The sequence below is a fragment of the Lactuca sativa genome, chromosome 2, assembly GCF_002870075.4.
Source record: "Lactuca sativa cultivar Salinas chromosome 2, Lsat_Salinas_v11, whole genome shotgun sequence".
Lineage (NCBI taxonomy): Eukaryota > Viridiplantae > Streptophyta > Magnoliopsida > Asterales > Asteraceae > Lactuca > Lactuca sativa.
In genome coordinates, this window is record NC_056624.2 from 77,797,580 (window position 1) to 77,819,930 (window position 22,351).

The following is a 22,351-nucleotide window of genomic DNA, read 5'->3' on the forward strand; positions in this document are numbered from 1 at the left end:
ACTGGAAAGTGGGAATCCTTTACATACAATCCATGGAGGGTATCATTTTTCCCACAATGGGGTCAAAAAGACCCATAAATCAAAACTAGAAGAGATATAAGCTATGAATCACCAAGTTAAGGACTTCTTACCTCAGAAAGCTGCCAAAGATGGACAAGATCCCAGATCTAATGCTTCTTCTTGAATCTCCAAATCTTCTTCTTCCACAATCTTCAAAATACACAAGATTCACTCAAAAATAACTCATACGCTCATCCAAAGCATTAGGGTTTCGTGGATTAGGGTTTGGAACTTGGAGGCTGGAAATGAGGCTGTAGGTGGGGATTAAGATGCTTAAATAGGGTACAAAGCCACAAATTTAGGGTTTCCCAATCCCATAACAACTTGTCGATTTGGTCCTCCCCAACTCGCCGAGTAGGCTTCTCAATCCGCACCTAATCTTATTCCTACTCGTCGAGTTATCCCTTTTGGACTCGATGAGTTGACCTTCAATTTGCATATTATCTTTCCTTAATTAGTATTCTAGATTCCAGGTGTTACAAATCTTCCCCAATTAAATTAGACTTCATCCTCGAAGTTTTCTGCAATTCCCTACCCCATATACTTCTTACGCGCCTCGTCTACGGTTCATGCCATCTGCCTCGAATCAATTGGTGCTCCCCATGGAACACAGAAGACACTATGAATTAGTCTGAATTCTCGCAGCAATCCTATAAAATGCATAACCTTGTCTGCTTGGTCCAATCCTTGAAAGGACCACTATACTCGACCTACCGTCTTGATTCCGGAGTGAAATTCCACTCCTTGGAGGTAAAATCTTGAGATCACTTCAATTATCATAAACCCTGAGCTTACTGCTCTTATCGATAGCCGACGCCCTGTCTTGTAGTAAGTAGTTATACTTGACCTCCAAAGAGTTCAACCATTACCCTTCGCAGCCGATGGCCTTCCAAAGGCAAATAATCATAATCAGCAAGAGCCTTTCCTATTACCGTGATGGACAAATCTTCAGTCGATGCACTTGGAGGCTAGAAATGAGGCTGATAGGTGGGGATTAAGATGCTTAAATAGGGTGCAAAGCCCCGAATTTAGGGTTTCCCAAACCCAGACCAACTCGTCGAGTTAGTCCTCCCCAACTCGTCGAGTAGGTTTCTCAACCTGCGTCTAATCTTATTCCTACACGTCGAGTTATCCCTCTTGGACTCGACGAGTTGACCTTAAATTTGCATATTATCTTTCCTTAATTAGTACTCCAGATTCCGGGTGTTACAACTCTCCCTCACTTAAATTATACTTCATCCTCGAAGTTTTCTGCAACTCCCTACCCCAGATACTTCTTATGCGCCTCGTCTATGACTCCTACCATCTGCCTCGAATCAACTGGTGCTCCTCTTGGGACACATAAAACACTATGAATTAGTCTGAATTCTCACAACAATCCTATATAATGCATAACCTTTTCTTCTTGGTCCAATCCTTGAAAGGAGCACTATAGTCGGCCTACCATTTTGCTCCCGGAGTGAAATGCCACTCCTTGGAGGTAAAATCTTGAGATCACTTCAATTATTATAGACCCTGAGCTCACTACTCCTATCAACAGCCGATGACCTATCCTGTAATCAATAAGTAGCTATACTTGACCTCCAAAGAGTACAACCATTACCCTTCGCAGCCGATGGCCTTCCAAAGGCAACTAATCATAATCAGCAAGAGCCTTTCCTATTACCGTGATGGATAAATCTTCAGTCGATGCACTTGGAGGCTAGAAATGAGGCTGATAGGTGGGGATTAAGATGATTAAATAGGGTGCAAAGCCCTGAATTTAGGGTTTCCCAAACCCAGACCAACTCGCCGAGTTGGTCCTTCCCAACTCGTCGAGTAGGTTTCTCAACCCGCGTCCAATCTAATCCTACTCGTCGAGTTATCCCCCTTGGACTCGACGAGTTGACCTTAAATTTGCATATTATCTTTCCTTAATTAGTATTCTAGATTCCGGGTGTTACACTCGCATTGGTTGGAAGCTGAGTCCAAGTAACTTGTTGAGTATTTGGCTGAGTTAGCAAAGTTTTACAATCCTATAACTGATACAATTTAAAGTTCCAACATTATAAAATATGTCTCTAGTATCGTATGTTCTACGTAATGACAATACTTAAGATAAACTTTTTAATTTGAATGAAATTATTATCTAATAGATAACAATAACAACTTAATTAGTTTTAGCAATATATATATATATATATATATATATATATATATATATATATATATATATATATATTAACTGTATAACTTTGTATATGCACAACCCAAGTTCTAACGTTATATTTTATTATTTTATTATGAAAAAGTTTCTAATGATAATATTAAAAAATATTTTATAAAATTATTATGTAATTGTTAATAACATTGTTTTGTATTTAATATAACATATTTTTTTGTTCTATTTTAACTAAGTGTAAAATATTTTTACATGCGTCTAGTGTATTTATATATAGGTAGCGTGTAATACTTTTATATCGATTCAATTAGAGATTTCAATTTCTAAATTTCTCAATTTGGTCTTCCTCACATCTTATCCAAATTTGATTTTCAAAGACTTGTGTCATGTAAAAAATAAACGATTTACACTCGATCTTTTATCAAATTCATAAAAACATGTCAAACAACTCCTAACTTTTCATAACTTTTCATATTGAAAGAAAGTGAAAATATAAAACAATATTGTAAGAATTCTATAACTCATGAACATATGGGATCATTATTCTTATGAAATCTTTAGCTGTTGGAACTTTGCTTTATAACGTGGGACTTATTCCACATTGGTGGAAGAGAAAACTTTCTCCCACCTTATATGTTTTGTCCCACTCATTTAATCAAATGGATCAAGTAATGGGTTAAGCATATTGGGTTTGGGTTGTGGTGTTGGACTAGCCTAATTGGACTCAAAATAGACTAATATCAAGAGAATATTTAATGGTCAAAAGATGGCCTTCGACTCTTGTGGTCTTCCTGATTAATTAAATAATTTTTAATTACGAAATTAATTTTTATTCTTTATTTTTATGAAATTCGTAATTACTGAATGACAAGTTCTGACAGTTATTTTCGGTTTTGATAGTTTCCAACTGTCATAACTAATATCCATAAATACTTGTTTTCATTCATCTGTGAGGGGTTACAGAAATCATTTTTACACCACAAAATTCTCCTTCAAATTCGTTATTCCTGAAGATGAATAAAACATAGAAATTTCATCAGATTCAATATCACTTCTTGGGTTGATTGTTGTATCCTCTTGACAGATCCCTACCAGGAAATTTTCTGTCTTAGGACACTGCAAAGCAGGCCTCAATCTGTACAATTTCATGATTATATTTCCTGTGTAATCATCATACAAGTATGTTTTCTGTAAATTGATTCGTGTATATTATATATATTTGAATTTCGTTTGTTTTATTTATATTGGTTTTGTTGATTGTATACTTCTGTCATAACAATCTAAGATAGAAATCAAAGAGTGAAGAATGGATCAAAATTCCATCATCAAAACAAATGTGGAAAAGCTTGAGAAATTCAAAGGCTCAGATGTTTGGAGATGGCAACAGAAGATGCTGTTCTATCTAATAACTCTTCATGTTTCTAATGTTCTCACTGATGATTCTCTCTCTCCTCCTATTGGTGTAACCACTGCAGAAGGAACATCACCACCCACTGAAGCCCAATTGGCAGAACATCAAAGGGCTGTGGAAACTTGGAACACAAATGAATATAATTGCAGAAATTATATTTTAAATGCCTTGGATGATTCTCTCTTTGATATCTACTCTACTATAACTACTGCAAGAGAGATATGAGAATCACTGGAAAAGAAATACAAAATAGAAGTGGCATGTTCCAAGAAATTCGTGATTGGAAAGTTCATGAATTTCAAGATGGTGGATACAAAATCTGTCCTCAAACAAGTGGAGGAAATTCAAGTTATTGCACATGATCTTGAAGTTGAAGGTATGGGTATAAACTCTAACTTTCTTGTTGGTTCAATCATTGAAAAACCTACTCCTTCTTGGAAGAATTTCAAACTATATCTTAAGCACTTAACTGATGACATGAATTTTGAGCAACTTGTGTTGAGAATTCGTGTGGAAGAAGATAATAGATTGAATGAGAAGGCAGATGCAAATTCCTTGGAACCAAGTGCAAAATTTGTTGGAGAAGCAAATACTTCATGGACAAAGCACAACAACAAGAAAGGGAAGCAAGGCTCTAAAAACTCTTCCAAAGATGGCAAAAATCATGGCCCTAACAAAAAGAATTTCAAGAAGAATTCTAGTCCATGTTATGTTTGTGGCAAAATTGGACACAAGGCCAAAGATTGCAGATTCAGGAGGGGTCAAAGAGGAAACAATGGTGGTCATTTAGGTGGAGGAAATTTTGGTCAAGCCAACATGGTTGAATCACCAAATAAGTTTGTTGCTGTGATTCAAACCAACATGGTTAGCAATTGTGTGGATTGGTGGATTGATACTGGAGCCACAAGGCACATTTGCAACTCCCGAACCATGTTTTCTACATACCAGAAAGTCTCGGATTCTGAACCAATGTTTATGGGGAATGTGACAATAGTCAATTTTGGGTCAAGTCAAAGTCAAACAAAGTCAACAAGTCAAACCGGACGACTCAATTAGCCCTTGTATATTAGGGTTTACATTGTGTAATTACTAAACAACTTGCTATTTTAATGAGAAAACATCATTTGGAAAATTCGGGTGTTTAAATTTCCATAGCCGTGATAATGCTAAACAATGAACCAAAGCTATAAAACACTATTACACACTCATCGGGAGTGTGTAGGACACTAAAATATGGCTTAGTGGGGTTTACGGACCTTGCATTGCGAAGCCGGACACTCAAAAATGTCACAAACGAAACCTCTCTCAATCATATTCGCTCTATCTCTCTCTATTTTAAATCTCTCCCAAATCTCTCTCAAAAGTTCCCGTAACTTTTTATAATCACTCGGGTCATCCCGCTTAACCGGGTCAAAAACCACTTAAAACGGAGTAAAAATGAGTAAAACAGCTTTAAGGAGCCAAAACTCCTCTTAGGAACCGAACCTCTTAGGAGCCGAAACCCCTAGGACCGAAACCTCCCTTCTGGAACCGAGAAGCAGCCGAGAACCGAAACCCGCCTGAGACCGAACCTTGCTTTCGGCTCTCTCCTTCCCACTTTCGGTCCAAGAGGCGAACCGCGCAGCCGAGACTATACTCTCGGTTCCTCTTCTACTCTCGGTCCCCATGTACAACCGAGCCTCGCCTTCGGTTCTAAGCTCCTAAGGAGCCGAACCTTCGCATCCTCGGCCAGAATTTCAGAAATTTACAACTTTTGCCCGATTTTCAATATTTTTAGCATTTTAAGCCCGTTTTTCATCATTTTAAAGCGAGATTTTCACCCAAAACTTTATTTTAACATATTAAGACCCATATGTCTTAATTAATCACGTTTTTAATGCAAAATCTTATCCAAGATTTAGTGGTTGGAGTAATTAAGGTGGAGTGTTAACTTTCCTTTAGCTTATGACACAAGCAACTACTCACATCCATTCCTTGACAGCCACACTCCTTCTACCATGCCTAGGTCATGTTAATGTACTTTTTCATCATTTCCAACCTTTTCCCACGTTTTTAGAGCTGAAACATCACTCCTCACTCCTCACTTCACTCATTTTCTCTCATTTCACCAAAGATCAAACACAACTTTCCTCTCACTTTCTCTCTCTAAAATTCGAGATTTCAAGGCTGATCATCAAGTGTTCTTCCACTTTTGGTAAGTAATATTATAATTTATATGATTACCTCACCTCCTTCTACTCAAATCAAAGGTTACTTACACAAACTTCATCATATTTGTGTTAGATCTTCGAATCTTCAAGCAATCTTCTAAGTGTTCTTGAGTTGAACACTTCCCTTTTCAAACATCCATCCACCAAAAATCACACAATGTGAGTTCATACCCCTATATTTTCATATTTTCTTAAGTTTTAAGGAGGGGAATACAAGTTAAATCACCAAGAACACAACTAAATGTTTCTAACAACATTCATCAGACAAGTTGAACTCCATTCACGGACTGTTTTGGTCAACTACAACATTTTTGTTTTCAAAACTGTACAAGGTGCTAGTAGTTCAAGATCTTAGCTTTAAAATGGCTACTTGCACATTTCCATACGATTTTTCTACAATTTATGGTGATTTTTACAAAACTGCCTATCATTTCAAGAGCAAATCTGGACCAGTCTGTGTTTATGGACGTTTTCACCTAAGTTGGAGGTCACTACAAATCATGGGAAAATTTATGAACAAACTAGACTCATTTTCCAAACACCCAGAATTTACGGATTCTTATTTGGACCTGTTATGAATTTTCTATAAATTTTCTAAGGACAGTGACAGAAAATGTTAATAACAGAAAAATGCTACCAATTTCATTTCACCTTGTAACATGTCGAGCAAGGTGTATATCTTTATGTGAACATATGTTATTACAAATAAATGACATTTTGTCTTAGTATATAGACATGTATCAGTTAATAAATGGATTTTGATATATATAGAATATAGAAGATAACAAATTGTTATAATCAAAGTACATCCATTACATACAAACATTCGAATAAACTATGTTAAGTATAGTTTACGTATATTACCACTACTACCCTTGTTTTGATAAACTATAATAGGTATGGTTTATGATACATTGCATAACACACTCATACAAAAGGGTACATTTATACAAAAAGGGATTTTCATTACATTACACGTAAATTCGTTAATGACTTTGTGAGACATTCGCTTCACATTTACCAATAAGTCCTATATTGTAAGCAGAGTCTCCTGGAAGGAGAGCGTGATAGTTGTATATAGATATATATTGGGTTTGACAAACTCACACCTCAACTGCATACAACAGTTAGACCGGCAGGTCTGGGGTGACAAATGTCATAACATTTCCAACGCCTGAAGAACGTCATTTCAGGCCAACTAGGTCATAACATGGTTATAATAACTCACAGAAAGTATTAACAAATATAGGAATTTATGGGAATTTCATTGAAATCAATCGCGTTTATGCTGATTTAAACTTACATTATTTTCTATAAGTAAGAAAGGTTACTTATACATTTCGGTCTTTGGATATAAGACTACATTACACATTTTAAGGAAAATATCGGATTTTTCTGGAACAAACATTACATTTACAAGAGAAATGCTTTTATCAAGTTAAAACAAAAGCTTATGAACTCACCAACCTTTGTGTTGACATTTTTTTAAACAACTTGTATTCTCAAGAAATCACTAAACAGGTAATCAAGTGCATTTTGAGGATGGGACGTTAAGGCGTCAAACATTTTGCATTTTGTCAACATATTGTAATTGATTTTGAAACATGTAATTCATACAATGATGTAACTCTTTCAATTATATATATGTTGGTTGTGTTTGCTTAAATTACTACTGCAATTGTAGTTATGATACTATACATGAAGTCCTCCACACCCGGACGTTTCCACCATCCTTGGTTTGGGGGTGTGACAAGGAATGACTCTACTGCAAAAGTTGAAGGAAAGGGAAAAGTGAAGCTACAACTGACTTCTGAAAAAGAACTTGTTTTAAGTAATGTCTTGCATGTTCCTGAAATTACTAAGAATTTGATTTCTGGTCCTATTCTTAGTAACAAGGGATTTAAACTTGTATTTGAGTCTGATAAGTTTGTTCTCACCAAGGGTGGGATGTATATTGGAAAGGGATACCTTAGTGAGGGTCTCTTCAAATTCAATGTCTTACCTTTGTACTATGGTGTTGAAACACCAAACAATGATGTAACCAATGTTAATGTTAATGCAATAATGGGCACTACTAGCCCCTCTTCTATGTATATGTATGATCCTTCATTTTTGTGGCATTCTCGTTTGGGACATGTCAATTTTCACTCTATTCAAAGAATGAAAAAACTTGGCATGTTACCAAAATGTTCATTAGATAAAAACATAAAATGTGAGGTTTGTGTAGAATCAAAATTTTCACAACACCCTCATAAATCAGTTGAAAAATCTAATGAAACATTTGGCTTAATCCACTCTGATTTATGTGATTTTAGAGCAACACCTACAAGAGGAGGAAAAAGTTATTATATTTCTTTTATTGATGATTGCATCAAGTATTGTTATATTTATTTGTTAAATACCAAGGATGAAGCCTTGAATTCTTTTAAGAATTACAAGGCTGAAGTTGAAAATCAACTTGACAAAAAGATCAAAATTCTAAGGTCTGATCGAGGAGGAGAATATGAATTCAAAGACTTTGCTGAATTTTGTTCTTTAAATGGTATTATACATCAAACAATTGTTCCATATACTCCTCAACAAAATGGAGTGGCTAAAAGAAAGAATATAACATTGAAAAACATGATTAATTCAATGTTAATTACTTCTGGGGCACCACATAATCTGTGGGGAGAAGCATGTCTTGTAGCAAATTCAATACTTAATAGAATTCATCATAAAAAGAGTGATAAATCACCCTATCATCTGTGGAAATGGAGGTTACGCTCTTATAAAAGGATGAAAGTGTGGGGTTGCCTTGCTAAGGTATAAGTACATCTTCCTAAGAGGACTAAACTTGGACCAAAAACCATAGATTGCATCTATCTTAGACATGCCATGAATAGTGCAACCTATAGGTTTGTTGTGTATAAATCACATGTTGATGATATCCATAACCAAACTATCATGGAATCAGCAGAGGCTAAATTCTTTGAAAATATTTTTCCTTCTAAGAATAAAGGGAAAGAGGTTACCTGCTCTAGGAAAAGAGCTCTAGATGATGGACTGAATGATACCATTCCATACAAAAGTTTACAATCAAATGAAGAGAGTTCTTCTAAGGTTCAAGAAGAGAACTTAGAACCCAGAAGAAGCAAACGGGCAAAATTGCCAAAGATTTTGGACCTGATTACATGACCTTTGTAGTGAATAATGAACCCTAAACATATAAGGAAGCTGTGGACTTTTTTGAAGCTCCTTATTAGAAAGAGGTAATCAAAAGTGAGATTGACTCCATTGTGCAAAATAACACTTGGAAACTGGTAGATTTTCCACCTGGGCAAAAACCAATTGGACACAAATGGATATTCAAGAAGAAGTTTAGACCTGATGGTACCATTGAGAAGTACAAAGCTCGTTTAGTAGCTAAAGTTTATCGTCAAAAAGAGGGTCAAGAATTCTTTGACACATATTCACTTGTTACAAGAATTACATGAATTCACACATTAGTAGCAATTGCAGCCATTCACAATTTGGAAATACACCAAATGGATGTGAAAACTGCCTTCTTGTATGTTGAATTAGATGAAGAGATATATATGAATCAACCTGAAGGGTTTGTGGTAAAAGGTCAAGAAAACAAAGTCTGTAAGTTAGTTAGATCACTTTATGGACTAAAACAGGCTCCAAAGCAATGGCATGAGAAGTTTGAAAACACATTACTCTTTAATGGATTTAGAATTAATGAATGTGATAAATGTGTTTATGTCAAACAATACAAGAATGCTTGTGTCATCATATGCTTATATGTGGATGATATGCTTATAATGGGTACTAATTTGAATGTGATCAATCAAACCAAGAAAATGCTACACTCCTCCTTTTCCATGAAGGACTTGGGAGTAGTAGATGTGATCCTTGGTGTAAGAGTTCAAAGAAGACCAGATGGTTATACTCTTACTCAGTCCCATTATATTGAAAGTGTACTCAAGAAGTTTAGACTCTTTGATGACAAGCCGGTTGTCACCCCATTTGATGCTTATAGTCATCTAAAGAAGAATAAAGGTGATATTATAGCTCAGTTAGAATATACTCAAGTTCTTGGTAGCTTAATGTATATTATGAATTGTACAAGACTGGACTTAGCATATAGTGTAAGTAGATTGAGCCGCTACTCCTACAATCCTGGGAAAGATCATTGGTATGCATTAGTGAGAGTGCTTAGATATTTAAAGCATACAATGAATTATGGATTGCATTACACGAGACATCCTCCTGTTCTTGAAGGGTATTGTGATGCAAATTGGATTTCCAATACTTCAGAGGCAAAATCCACAAGTGGATATGTGTTCACTCTTAGTGGAGATGCTATCTCTTGGAAATCATATAAACAAACTGTGAATACCCGTTCTCCAATGAAAGCATAGTTTGTTGCTTTAGACAAAGCTGTTGAAGAAGTTGAATGGCTTAAAAGCTTCCTAGAAGGTATTTCTCTATGGCCTCAACCTGTTACTGCCATTGGCATACATTGTGATAGTATGGTTGCCCTTACTATAGCACAAAGTCATATATACAATGGCAAGTCGAGACACATTAGGCGCAAACATATTACAATAAGAGACTTGCTAAAGAATGGAATCATTTCCATTAGTTACATAAAGTCAAAGGAAAATATAGCTGATCCCTTGACAAAAGGCCTTAGTAGAGAGCAAGTTTTCTTCATATCAAGGGGAATGGGCTTAAAGCCAACAGAATGAGTCACCACCTGATGAAAACCTAACCTAGCAACATTAGAGATCCCATGGTCTAGGTTCAATAGGACAACTAATTAGGGAAGACTCAAAGAAGCAATAACACAAAGGTATGCTCACTCCTATGATATTTATTTTGTGTTTTTCCGTTGATGATATAAGGATGAATTCTTTATTCTTAATAATGTTGATAGCTTTTATATTGGAATAGTATGGATTGTTCCAGATTAGCATTACCTATGTGAGATGGATGTGAGGTCGCATCTTTGGGAGCTGATATGGCTAAGCTCTTTGAAAGTCTCATGAAGAAAGGATTCTTCACAACCAAAATGAACACAATGGTAAGAAATGATTTATGCTTAGATATGATATGTGTGATACTTCTTGTTTTTTATTCTACTATAATAAGTGGTTAGTTCAAGACTCTAGTTCACTACCCACAAAGTAGATCCAAGTAGTATTCACTAAGAAAGGTTCAAGTTTTACAACACCTATTCAGATGCGTGTCATATCTTACTTCCCTTATTTGAATATCAAAGTTCACTTATTTTCTATTCAAATGTGGGGTATTGTTGGAGTTTGAATAGAAAATATGGGGTATTGTTGAAACTTTGCTTTACAAGAGAAAACCTTCTCCCACCTTATATGTTTTGTCCCACTCATTTAATCAAATGGATCAAGTAATGGGTTAAGCATATTGGGTTTGGGTTGTGGTGTCGGACTAGCCTAATTAGACTCAAAATAGGCTAATATCAAAAGAATATTTAATGGTCAAAAGATGGGCCTTGGGCTCTTGGGGTCTTTCTGATTAATTAAATAATTTTTAATTACGAAATTAATTTTTATTCTTTATTTTTATTAAATTCTTAATTACTAAATGACAAGTTTTGACATTTATTTTCGGTTTTCACAGTTTCCAACTGTCATAACTAGTACCTATAAATACATGCTTTCATTCATCTGTGAGGGGTTACATAAAACATTTTTACACCTCAAAATTTCTTTCAAATTTGTTCTTCCTGAAGATGAAGGGAACATAGAAATTTCGTCAGATTCAAGATTACTTCTTAGATTGATTGTTGTATCCTCTTGACAGATCCCTACCAGAGAAATTTCTGTCTTAGGACACTGCAAATCAAACCTCAATTTGTACAATTCCGTGATTATATTTCCTGTGTAATCATCATACAAGTATGTTTTTTGTAAATTGATTCTTCTATATTTTATATATATATATATATATATATATATATATATATATATATATATATATATATATATATATATATATATATATATATATATGAATTTCGTTTGTTTTATTTATATTGGTTTTGTTGATTGTATTTATATATATTAACTATGTAACTTTGTATATCCACAACCCAAGTTCTAACCTTATATTTTATTACGAAAAAGTTTATAATGATAATATTAAAAATTATTTTATAAAATTATTATGTAATTGTTAATAACAATGTTTTATATTTAATATAACATATATTTTTTTTTCTATTTTACCTAAATATAAAATATTTTTACATGCGTCTAGTGTATTTATATATCGATTCAATTACTTTCATATCGATTCAATTAGAGATTTCAATTTCTTAATTTCTCAATTTGGTCTTCCTCACATCTTATCCAAATTTGATTTTCAAAGACTTGCGTCATGTAACAAATAAACGAGTTAGACTGGATCTTTTATCAAATTCATAAAAACATGTCAAATAACTCCAAATTTTTCATAACTTTTCAAAGAAAGAAAGTCAAAAATATAAAACAATATCGTAAGAATTCTATAACTCATGAACATATGGGATCATTATTCTTATGAAATCTTTAGCAACCCTTTCTATGATGACTTATTCCCAAAACAACAAGAACACAATGTAACACAATCCCTATCTAATCGTTAACCCTCCCATACAACTCACAAACAATAAAATAATAATTTAAACAAAATATGAAAAACATTAATCTACAAACAAGTATAAAGTAACCCTACCAGTATCAAACTCCAACTAAACACCCATCTCGAGCTTCCTATAACCGTCGCCATTGATTTCTTCTTCTTCCCATCATCACTCTCATCATCACCATCGTCACTAATGTCTTTCGGGTGATCAAAGTTAGCTGGCACCGTTGTCTCCGGCACTGTATCATCGCCGGACTGTTGGCCTACCGGCCCTGGAGCTCCTGGTGGCGGAGTCCTCAAACTTGGTGGCAAACCTTGGCCGTATGTGACATTGATGCTGAACCTCTGGCCATTCTCACACTGCTCACCGTCGTAATCACTTGAGAAGAAATAGGTGGGTCCGACTTTGAGGAGGGGGACGGCGACGGAGACAGGGTGGACGATGGACGCCGATGGGTCTGGTGATGCGTACTGGAAAGTGTCGTTATCAAGAGCATTGCTGTCATCACAGAGGTTGTAGATAGTGGAATTGTATGTTTGTACGACTGTATGATTATTGTCGGTGTTGAAAACTGTGAATATATGACACAGAGAAAACACATTTATTTTAGTAAAAACAAATCTATTGAAGCGACTTTGATGCATTGTTAATGATTAGAATCTGTACAAATATTACTTCTTGCAGTACAACCTATTATTTTTTTTAATAGTTGTGTCAATCATGCAAGACATTAACCAGCCATATATATATATATATATATATATATATATATATATATATATATATATATATATATATATATATATATATATATATATATATATATATATATATATATATATATATATATATATATATATATATATATATTTAAAATATATGTTATGTTAATAATGCATAATATCTTTTTGAGACCAGAAAATTGTTTAGACTTTTCGTAATTTCTAGAGATTTATGAATGACTGTATCACATCAGTATGAAATATGATTTCGATGGATATGAGAGAAATAAGTTTGTGTGGATTTAACATTTGTTTTCCTTCTTATGGGCTAAATGAGTTGGGTTTTAACGTGGGATAAACTGTTTTAAAAACCAAAACCGTCACATTTAGCTGACAAAACATAAGAAAACATATATGAATAATCAACAATATCATGAATCATCTTTGTTTGATATTTTTTTTGATTCTTTGTAAGTTGTGGACGAGTGCTTAATAATAATATTATTACATCAAAAGCTACCAAAAGTAGCTTCTATTAATGGGCTTCTGGCCCAACAACCAGTAAAAATCCATTGTTAAAAATAATAGAGATTGGTAAAAAAAAAATCTTAATATTTTTGAAAAAAATTCCATTTAGTCCAAAAAAAAATTTTGAACAAAAAGATTATGATTATTTGATTTTAGACGACAATGTGTCATTTTCTGTTAAAAGAATAAAATGATTTTTTGTTAATTTGAGCCAAAATGAAATAATTGAGATTTTATGTTTAAAACTTTTTTTAGATTAAAATGAAACTTTTTCAAAAATATTAAATTTTTTTTTTCACAGTTTACAAAAATTATATATATAAATTTAAGAAGGTAACAAAAAATTGTCAAATAAGTACCTTCTGAAATCTACTTTTTAATACAAAAAGTTTCAACCAACGGCCGTTTGGTCCGGGGCATCAAGTAATATTGGAAAATGTGTTTTCTATATGGTTGAGAGTTTAAGTCCACCGCTTACAAATATGTAAATTTAGTAGATTAAAGCACGTATGTTTAAAAATAAATTATAATAACTTTTTTCGCAATAAAACTAAAATTAATATCAAAATCAATAATATTAAAAATTAATTAAGATCATTTTAACAATATCATCAAGATTTTCTTAACTACATAATACTTCTTGTTTAATTAAACCGTTTTATTAAATCAAGTTCATACGTTCAGCTAGAAAAAAAAAGAAAAAAAAAAGAAGGATATATATAACATAAATATGTTATCTAAATTACAGGTGTTTGGATCAATTTTATTTTATTATTTTTTTGTCAAGTCATGAAAAGGGAACCTGATCCTCTAGGAGTGGTACATGCCATGTGTCATTTCGCAATGGTGAAAGGGTCAAACCGGTTCTTGAATCGAACCTGCCTATTTTCCCCACTGCATGTGATCTTTATTTCAAAGAACAATTTATATATACGATCATGACACGACTTAACTCTACTTTAGAAAAAAAAAAAAAATACAATTACCAACTATAATAAAAAAAATCGATGTAAAAAATGGATTAGTTGAATAGTATCACTTTATTTTAAGAGTAATCTGATAAGTAATCTATATTTGGTTATGGAAATGGAGTTGGATTAGAACACTTTAACTTCAAAAATAGTGTTGAACTCATAAATGGCTTTGGGTAGGAGGTACTTTTAGTTACTAAGAAACAAGCAATATGTTGAATTTGTCGGCAACCACTATATGCTTATAGTAATTTTTTACTTTACATTAGATTCATATACAAGTTTCCGTTTATACCATGTTACAGATCACATGCCTTTTTATCATCTTCACCCAAATTATAAAGATAATTCCCACAAAGTTAAAGAAAAATCCAAAATTTTAAGAGAGTGAGGACACATACCGAGGAAATCACCAAGAGAGAAGGTTTTAGAAGAAGCCCATTTCTGATAGTTGACAGTCGTCTTCTCAAGCTTATCAAACCAACCCAGATCGTCTCCTACAGTGTAGTTCTTGTAACCTGCAACACCTCCTCTTCCATTGATGTTTAAACTTACCATGAAAAACAGCACCACCATCAATACCTTTGATTGATCCATCACTCTCTCTCTCTCTCTCTCTCTCTCTCTCTCTCTCTCTATATGATTTGATTTGATCGGATCTGATTATGGAGTGAAAGAAGTGCAAGAAGATGGTGCTTTCAGGGTCGCTTTCTTTGCCTATACACAACCAAACCACTTTGCTCTTCATTAAATTTACTATCTATATATACATATGAGAGAGAGAGAGAGAGAGAGAGAGAGAGAGAGAGAGAGAGAGAGAGAGAGAGAGAGAGAGAGAGAGAGAGTTTTCTCTTTTATTTTTCAATAATATATAATATATTTTCTCTTATTTTTTATGGTAATTTAAATTTGTCGGTTTAAGTATCTTTGTTATGGTTTTGTCCTGGTTTACCAATTTTATGTTTATATATTCATAAAAAATTGCACTGCTTCTTAGAAAATAGGGCGACGAAAATGGGCAAAGTGATACCACAACTCTTAGAAATCTTATTTATGGATCGCGTAATATATTGTTCATGTTTCTAAATTGATAACTTGATTGTTTGAGTGTCTACTATATTTTGGATTGATACTTAGGTTGGAACCTCATTGCATACATAAAGATTTCCTAGACTTCTTTTTTATGTCGATCGAGGTAAAAATCCGTTAATAAGCAGATGATGGGTTGATAATTGTTGGGTTAGGAAATGGCATAAGAGGTGAGAGGTAGAGGGAAATCATTCCATGAGTTGCACTACAAGAAACAAAGCCAATAGCGGCAACGACATTAGCGGCGACGTAAGTTATTAGCAGCGGTGAGTCTAGAATAGAACAACATATAGTTTATAAATCTTTCTATATACATTTTTTCTATACAAATTCGAAGATTTTTACATGTAAGGTAGGTCATAAATTTTTTTAAGGTGGATCCTTAAAAGTTTTCTATGAAAATTTTAGATAAATTAAAAATAATAAATAAATGGGTCTTAGGACCCACCTTCCTTATACCTAAGCTCGCCACTGGTTATTAGCGGCAACATGTAATTTGTGGGTTACATGTCGTCGCTAAATATGGAAAACCACGATCCGCGTCAAAATAAATTGGTTAAGATTATCCGTTGATCTGGACCTAATCGAAAGAAACCGAAAACAAAGTTCACTCAACGTATTAACGACGATGTTAGTGGTTGTAACACCGTCGCCGATAATGCTCCAAAATCTTTAACATCTGGTACCATCACAACATGGAAAATGCTAAAAGGTGAATTCATAAAAAAATAGCCTACTTCCAAGGATCGAGAGAACGAAGAAAAAGATTTACAACTTTCAACAAGAAGATGAAGACTCACTTTTTGAAGTTTGGCATAGGTTTAAGGGCATGTTGATAGCATGTCCCCAAAATGATTCGAACCAACATTAAGAAATGAATACTAGAAAAATAATAGATAACAGAGGACCAATTCCTATGGAAACACCTGAAGAAGCATGCAACGTCTCATTTTTCACAACCAAAATTTTTCATTTTTATTAAGGTAAAACTTTCCAATCTATAAATCAATTATTAAAAAAACCATTTATTCCAAATTACATTTATTAAAAATCAGAGTATCATAGAACCGCGGAATCCTCAATGTTGCTGATGAGTTTGTACACTCCCGCCTTCGCCTTCCCGCAATCACCAATGATACCTAAAACCATAAACAACTGGGTAAGCATAAAGCTTAGTGAGTTTCCCCCAAAATACCTCTTACGATAAACATACAAGCATGCATTGGGTCCACTCAGCCATCAGGCTGGAATACCCATTCTAAAGATATAAATTGGAGAGGAGAACTATGCAGTAAGCCCAACGTATGGATGTTCGGCCGAAAATTACAACAATCCCACTATGGGCCAATTTGTACTCTCTCTTATGCTCATAGACCAAAAAGAAATATTCAATAATACAAAGGGTTACAATTAAATGTACCCCAACATCAGGATGTTATAACTCTCCCCCACTTAAACTAGACTTCGTTCTCGAAGTAGGTCGTCTCGAACAACTCAGGATAATGCTTCCGCATCTCCACCTCTGCCTTCCAGGTCCACTCGGAGCCTTTCCTATGTTGCCACTGAATCTTTACCAAAGGTATCTCCTTATTGCACAAAACCTTCATGTTTCTCTCCAATATAGCCACCAGCCTCTCAACATAATTCAGATGCTCATCGACCTGAATATCATCCAAGGGGACCATGACCTCATCGTCCAACTCTCATTTTCACAACCGCAAAACACGGAAAGTGTTGTGGGTCTGACTGAGCTTACTCGGCAACTCCAAGCGGTAGGCCACTTTGCCTACCCTGTCTATCACATGAAACGGTCCAATATACCGGGGACCCAATTTCCCCCTCTTCCTGATGCCTATCACACCCTTCCTGGGTGAGACCTTTAGTAATACCATATCGCCGACCTGAAATTCCAACTCCGATCGACGCCGATCGGCATAACTCTTCTGCCGACTCTGAGCTGTCTGTAGTCTCTACCTGATTTGTTGAATAAGCTTTGTGGTCTGAAGGACTTTTTCAATCCTTCCCATGACCCTGGTTTCATTCCCTTAGACATCAAAACATCCAACCGTTGCAGCTAAACTGAACATCAGATTGTATGTGTAAGATACTGGTGATGATATACATAGTTATCTGTAATTTTTGTTAAATGCTAGGATGATCAGTTAAATGGTGATGGTATCTGTAGTTATCTGAAATCTATGTATGTATTCATCATATTGTATGTGATGGGATTTATGTGTTAGGCATGAAATCATTTCTTGTATGTATTGGGCATGAAACCATTTAAAGAAGATTGTATGTGTTGGGATTTATGTGTTGGGCATGAAACCATTCAAGTTCAGTTATTTGTAATTTCAGTAGTCATCAGATTGATGCAAGAAAACTTAAATCAAGAGTTCTCAGGCTATCCTACGTGACCACAGACAGTCCCTAGGGCACTCCACCAGATGAAAACCAGTAAGTACAGATAACATATAGATCCATCAGTGCACTATAGCATAGCAACATCATACATACCAGGATACCGATCTAACAGATCACTACAACATAACAACATACTCGATACCAGGATACAGATCTAGCAGATCACTATAGCGTAGCAACATATTCAATACCAGAATACAGATCTAACATATCACTAAAACATAGCGACATACTAATAAGCAATAATCCAATAAATGCATGATCGTATATAATTAGAGGTGAGATAGACACCACACGTGATCCTTTTTTAGAACCACAACCAAACAAGGAATAGGTAAGAGTGTCTAGATCAAGAGTCCTTAGTCTATCCTAGATGACTATACCAGATAACCGAAAAATAGTGGGTTGGCATTGGTACCTTCGACCCATGGAACAATAAGGCGAAACTCAAAAGAAGAAACCTGAGAACACTGTAATACACTCCCTACTATAGTGCTTGCTCTCGCGGATCCACTAACATCAGAACCATATAAAATCTTAATCACCAATCAAAACCCTCAAGTTTGACCTAAAGTGAAACTTGGTCAAAAATTCAACGGTCAAGAAGTCAATGGTCAAAATTCAACTCAGACCGATTACCACGTAATTGCGATCTAGATTGGGCTCCCTTAGGCGTATGAGTGACGTACTACAGGCTACACCCAACGTACACAATGACTTAATATCTTCATTTTTGAGGGCTTAATTCTTTAATTCACTATGTCCAATTTTCAGTCTTAGCCCCAAGTGGCATCCCAAACCATAAAGTTTCCAACTTTATGGTTCTACATGTCTAGATCAAGCCCTAACAACAAAACCCTAACTTGTCTTAACCTCTAAACCTCTTAATGGCTTGCATGAAGGAATCTCAGGGCCAAGATCATATTTTTATGACTCAAGACATGGAAACACGTCCAAAAGGACAACCCAAACGTTTCTAGCATGTCATACACAAGAAATGCCATATTTTGGGACAAAGCTCATATTTTCATCATGCAAGCTAGATCTAGCAACCTATTCATCGAGGTGGGAACTTTTTACCTTCTAGAGAAGGAGAATGATGCAAAACTTCCAAATCCAAGCTTGCTTCTAGCTTCCAAGCTTCACCACCACCTTCTTCTTCCTTTGGAACACACAAAACACACACTGAAGCTTCAAAATGCAACAATGGAGATAGGGTTTGCAAGAGAAGACGTTTCTAAGGATGAAGGCTAGAAATAGGGTAGGGATATGGGACTTAGTGATCAATATATAGGGTCCAAACCCTCAAGATTAGGGTTTTCGCCCAGACAGAGTACGCCCATCGTACTCCTAAAATGACGCCATTCTCTTTAATGTTTATTATACCTAACGTACCTTGCAGTATGCCCAACATACGCATGTTCGACCCAAAATTACAACAATACCACTATGGGCCAATTTGTACTCTCTCTTATGCTCAGGGACCAAAAAGTAATATTTTTTCATACCAAGGGTTACAGTTGAATGTACCCAACGTATGGATGTTACAAAGCAAATGAGATTATTGAAGAAATGGTGCGACATTCACAAGAATGACATCCCCCAGATCGATCACATAAGAAATCAGAATAACTTTCAACATTTTTATCAAAACTAAAAGATTTTGAATATCATTTAACAATAATGAATAGAAAAATCAATGTCACACCCCAAAAACGGAACAACAGAAATGTTTTGGGGCGGAGGACGTCATGTATAGTATCACAACACAAAAATATAGTAGACAAGCAAACAACATCATCCATTGCATTAATAGTGTATTTTAATACAAGTGTGTTCTGTACAGTTTATAAGACACCAAAAATATGAATCAAAAATAAAAGTTGAGTCTTGAAGTATTCTCCATCTTCTCAAAAGCTGGTCTCTATACCTGTCTACTGATGACCTGAGAATACAAGTTATTTTGAAAGAGTTTATCAGCATTAAAGCTGGTGAGTTCATAAGTATTTTAGTGTCATTGCATGAAAATGTTTGTAAGTGTTTGAGTGTGTAAGTTTGTAAAATGTTTGTAGTAATGGTTTGTAACTCCTAGAAAATCCTATATTTTCTATTAAAAGTAGCCTTCTACCAAGGCATCAAATGCTGTATGTTTGTTCATTGTAAAAGTGAGTATTTCTCCAAAATGTGACTATCATTTAGTAAAATATAGTTTTTACATTACCGTTTATGTGAAGAGATCGCAAAGTAGATGTAATGGGAAAATAACGAAGTGCTGTAGTATTATGTTATAATAACTACTGTTGTACTAACTACCTTAAACCAATTGTTAATTAAGGTATAATGTGATATAACTGTAACCTTACTAATTGACTAGGGAAATCACGTCGCTGTAATACGTCGAACAATAATGACATTTGTCACCCGAAGATCTGCAGATCCCACTGTAGCTAGCAGTAAGGTGTAGGATTGTCAATCCAGTATAGATCTATACACAAATTCACGCTCTCCCTCCAAGAGATTCTGGATACAAATCGAGCCATGGCAGGTGATGCCATGCCCCATAACAATGGTTCACATTTATATTATAGTATGTATGAATTGTATGTATTAGTGTAGTGTTTTTCCTCCCTGATCCTCATCATAGTATGTTCTTTAATATAATATTTAGTGTGTATGAATAGTATGTAGTAGTGTATGTTCTCTCTTTCTAGTGTGTAGTATGTTCTCTCTGACTTTCATTATAGTATGTTCAGTTGTCTAGTGTAGTGTATGTATTGTTTACAATATGTATTGACTCATGTACGAACTGACTCTTTGTATGTTTCATAGTATTAGAAATAGTAAGTAATATACTTCTAAACTATACCTATTATAGTTTACTAGTAATGTTGTGTAAATGACTTAGTATATACACATTTGCTACCCAAAGTGTTGGAACTGAAGTAAAAGCTTTATATCTACACATATATACATGATATATAACTAAGGGTCAAACGACACTCGGACAAACAACAGGGTACTCTAAATCCACAATCAAACAAGGAACATGAATTAAAGTGATTTATCAGTCCTAAGTCCTTCAAACCTTACTTATATAACTATATATATGCGTTAGACATGATTTGGCAATATATAAGCTTAAAGAATTGAAAGTAAAGATTCGGTAACTAAGACTAAGTTTTATAAATTGTTTAACATGTAAAAGTGTTTGATAATCATTTTGAAGTAGTTTTGTTGACAAAGCAGTTAAAAGCATAGTAAATCCATTTGTTTGCAAGTTACAAATCACATGTGATTGATATTATAACTAGTTTGATTCAACTTGTATCCCCCCATAAAAGCATTTAAAAATAGTTAAAAGGTTGATTAAAGGGGTATGAACTCACCTGTAGTGAGTGGTTTGGATGGAAGTGTTGGACAATGTGTTAGGTGTCAAGTGAAGACTTGAACACACACAATGATCCTATTTAACATATAAAGACATATATATGCATCTAATTAGTGATTAAAACACCAATTAAGCCAGTATAAACACCCTAAAACGTGGAAAACACTTTGATTTAAGTGTTAGAGGGTCATAGGGTTGCATCAAAGGGGGTGTAAGGCATTGCTTTAGAGTTTACAGCCCTAGTGGGTTTACGGCCGTAAACCCATGGTAACTCCTACCGTATCTTAGTTTAAGGTCTATAGCTCAAGTATGAAGGGTTCTAGTCCAATATCCAAGCCCTAGGAAGTAATGGTGGCACATATGCAACACTTAATGGTGTTTACGGCCCAAGGAGATTGCCTTGGCTGTAAACCCATATATTCTTGGGAATTCTTGGTGTTTTTCAATGGTTTAACAAGTAATCTACGCATATAACTAGTTAAGAGGAGTGTACTTACTTATAGGGAGCTTGTAAGAGTGTTTAAGGTCCAAGAACACTAGTGTGTGTTCTTGGTGTTTTGAAGAACACTTGAAGATCTATGAAAAAGAGAAGATTTCATGGATGAAATCATGTATAACTACTAGATGAAGTGTTATAACAACAAATCAAAAGGATAAACACTTACATTTTTGGAAGATTGGAAGGAAGATGTTATGATACTTGAGAGAGAAATGTAGGTGTTCTTGAGCTTGGAAGTG

At 34.6% G+C, this 22,351-nt stretch overlaps 1 protein-coding gene across 1 annotated transcript; it reads right to left on the bottom strand.

The window, feature by feature from the left end:
• Window positions 1-12,348: 12,348 nt before the first annotated feature.
• Window positions 12,349-15,453, bottom strand: LOC111885985 (cucumber peeling cupredoxin). The gene is made up of 2 exons (XM_023882231.3): window positions 15,114-15,453; window positions 12,349-13,062 (listed from the first exon to the last, which is right to left on the bottom strand). The coding sequence occupies exons 1-2, from the start codon at window positions 15,307-15,309 to the stop codon at window positions 12,554-12,556; spliced, it is 705 nt and encodes a 234-aa protein (XP_023737999.1). The 5' UTR covers window positions 15,310-15,453; the 3' UTR covers window positions 12,349-12,553.
• Between the last annotated feature and the right edge of the window lie 6,898 nt (window positions 15,454-22,351).

Excerpts from the sequence above, each read along its gene's own strand:
- LOC111885985 (XM_023882231.3), bottom strand. The coding sequence starts at position 15,309 with ATGGATCAATCAAAGGTATTGATGGTGGTGCTGTTTTTCATGGTAAGT. Across the intron at positions 13,063-15,113 it reads CTCTCTTGGTGATTTCCTCG|TTTTCAACACCGACAATAAT; the intron begins GTATGTGTCCTC and ends ATATATTCACAG.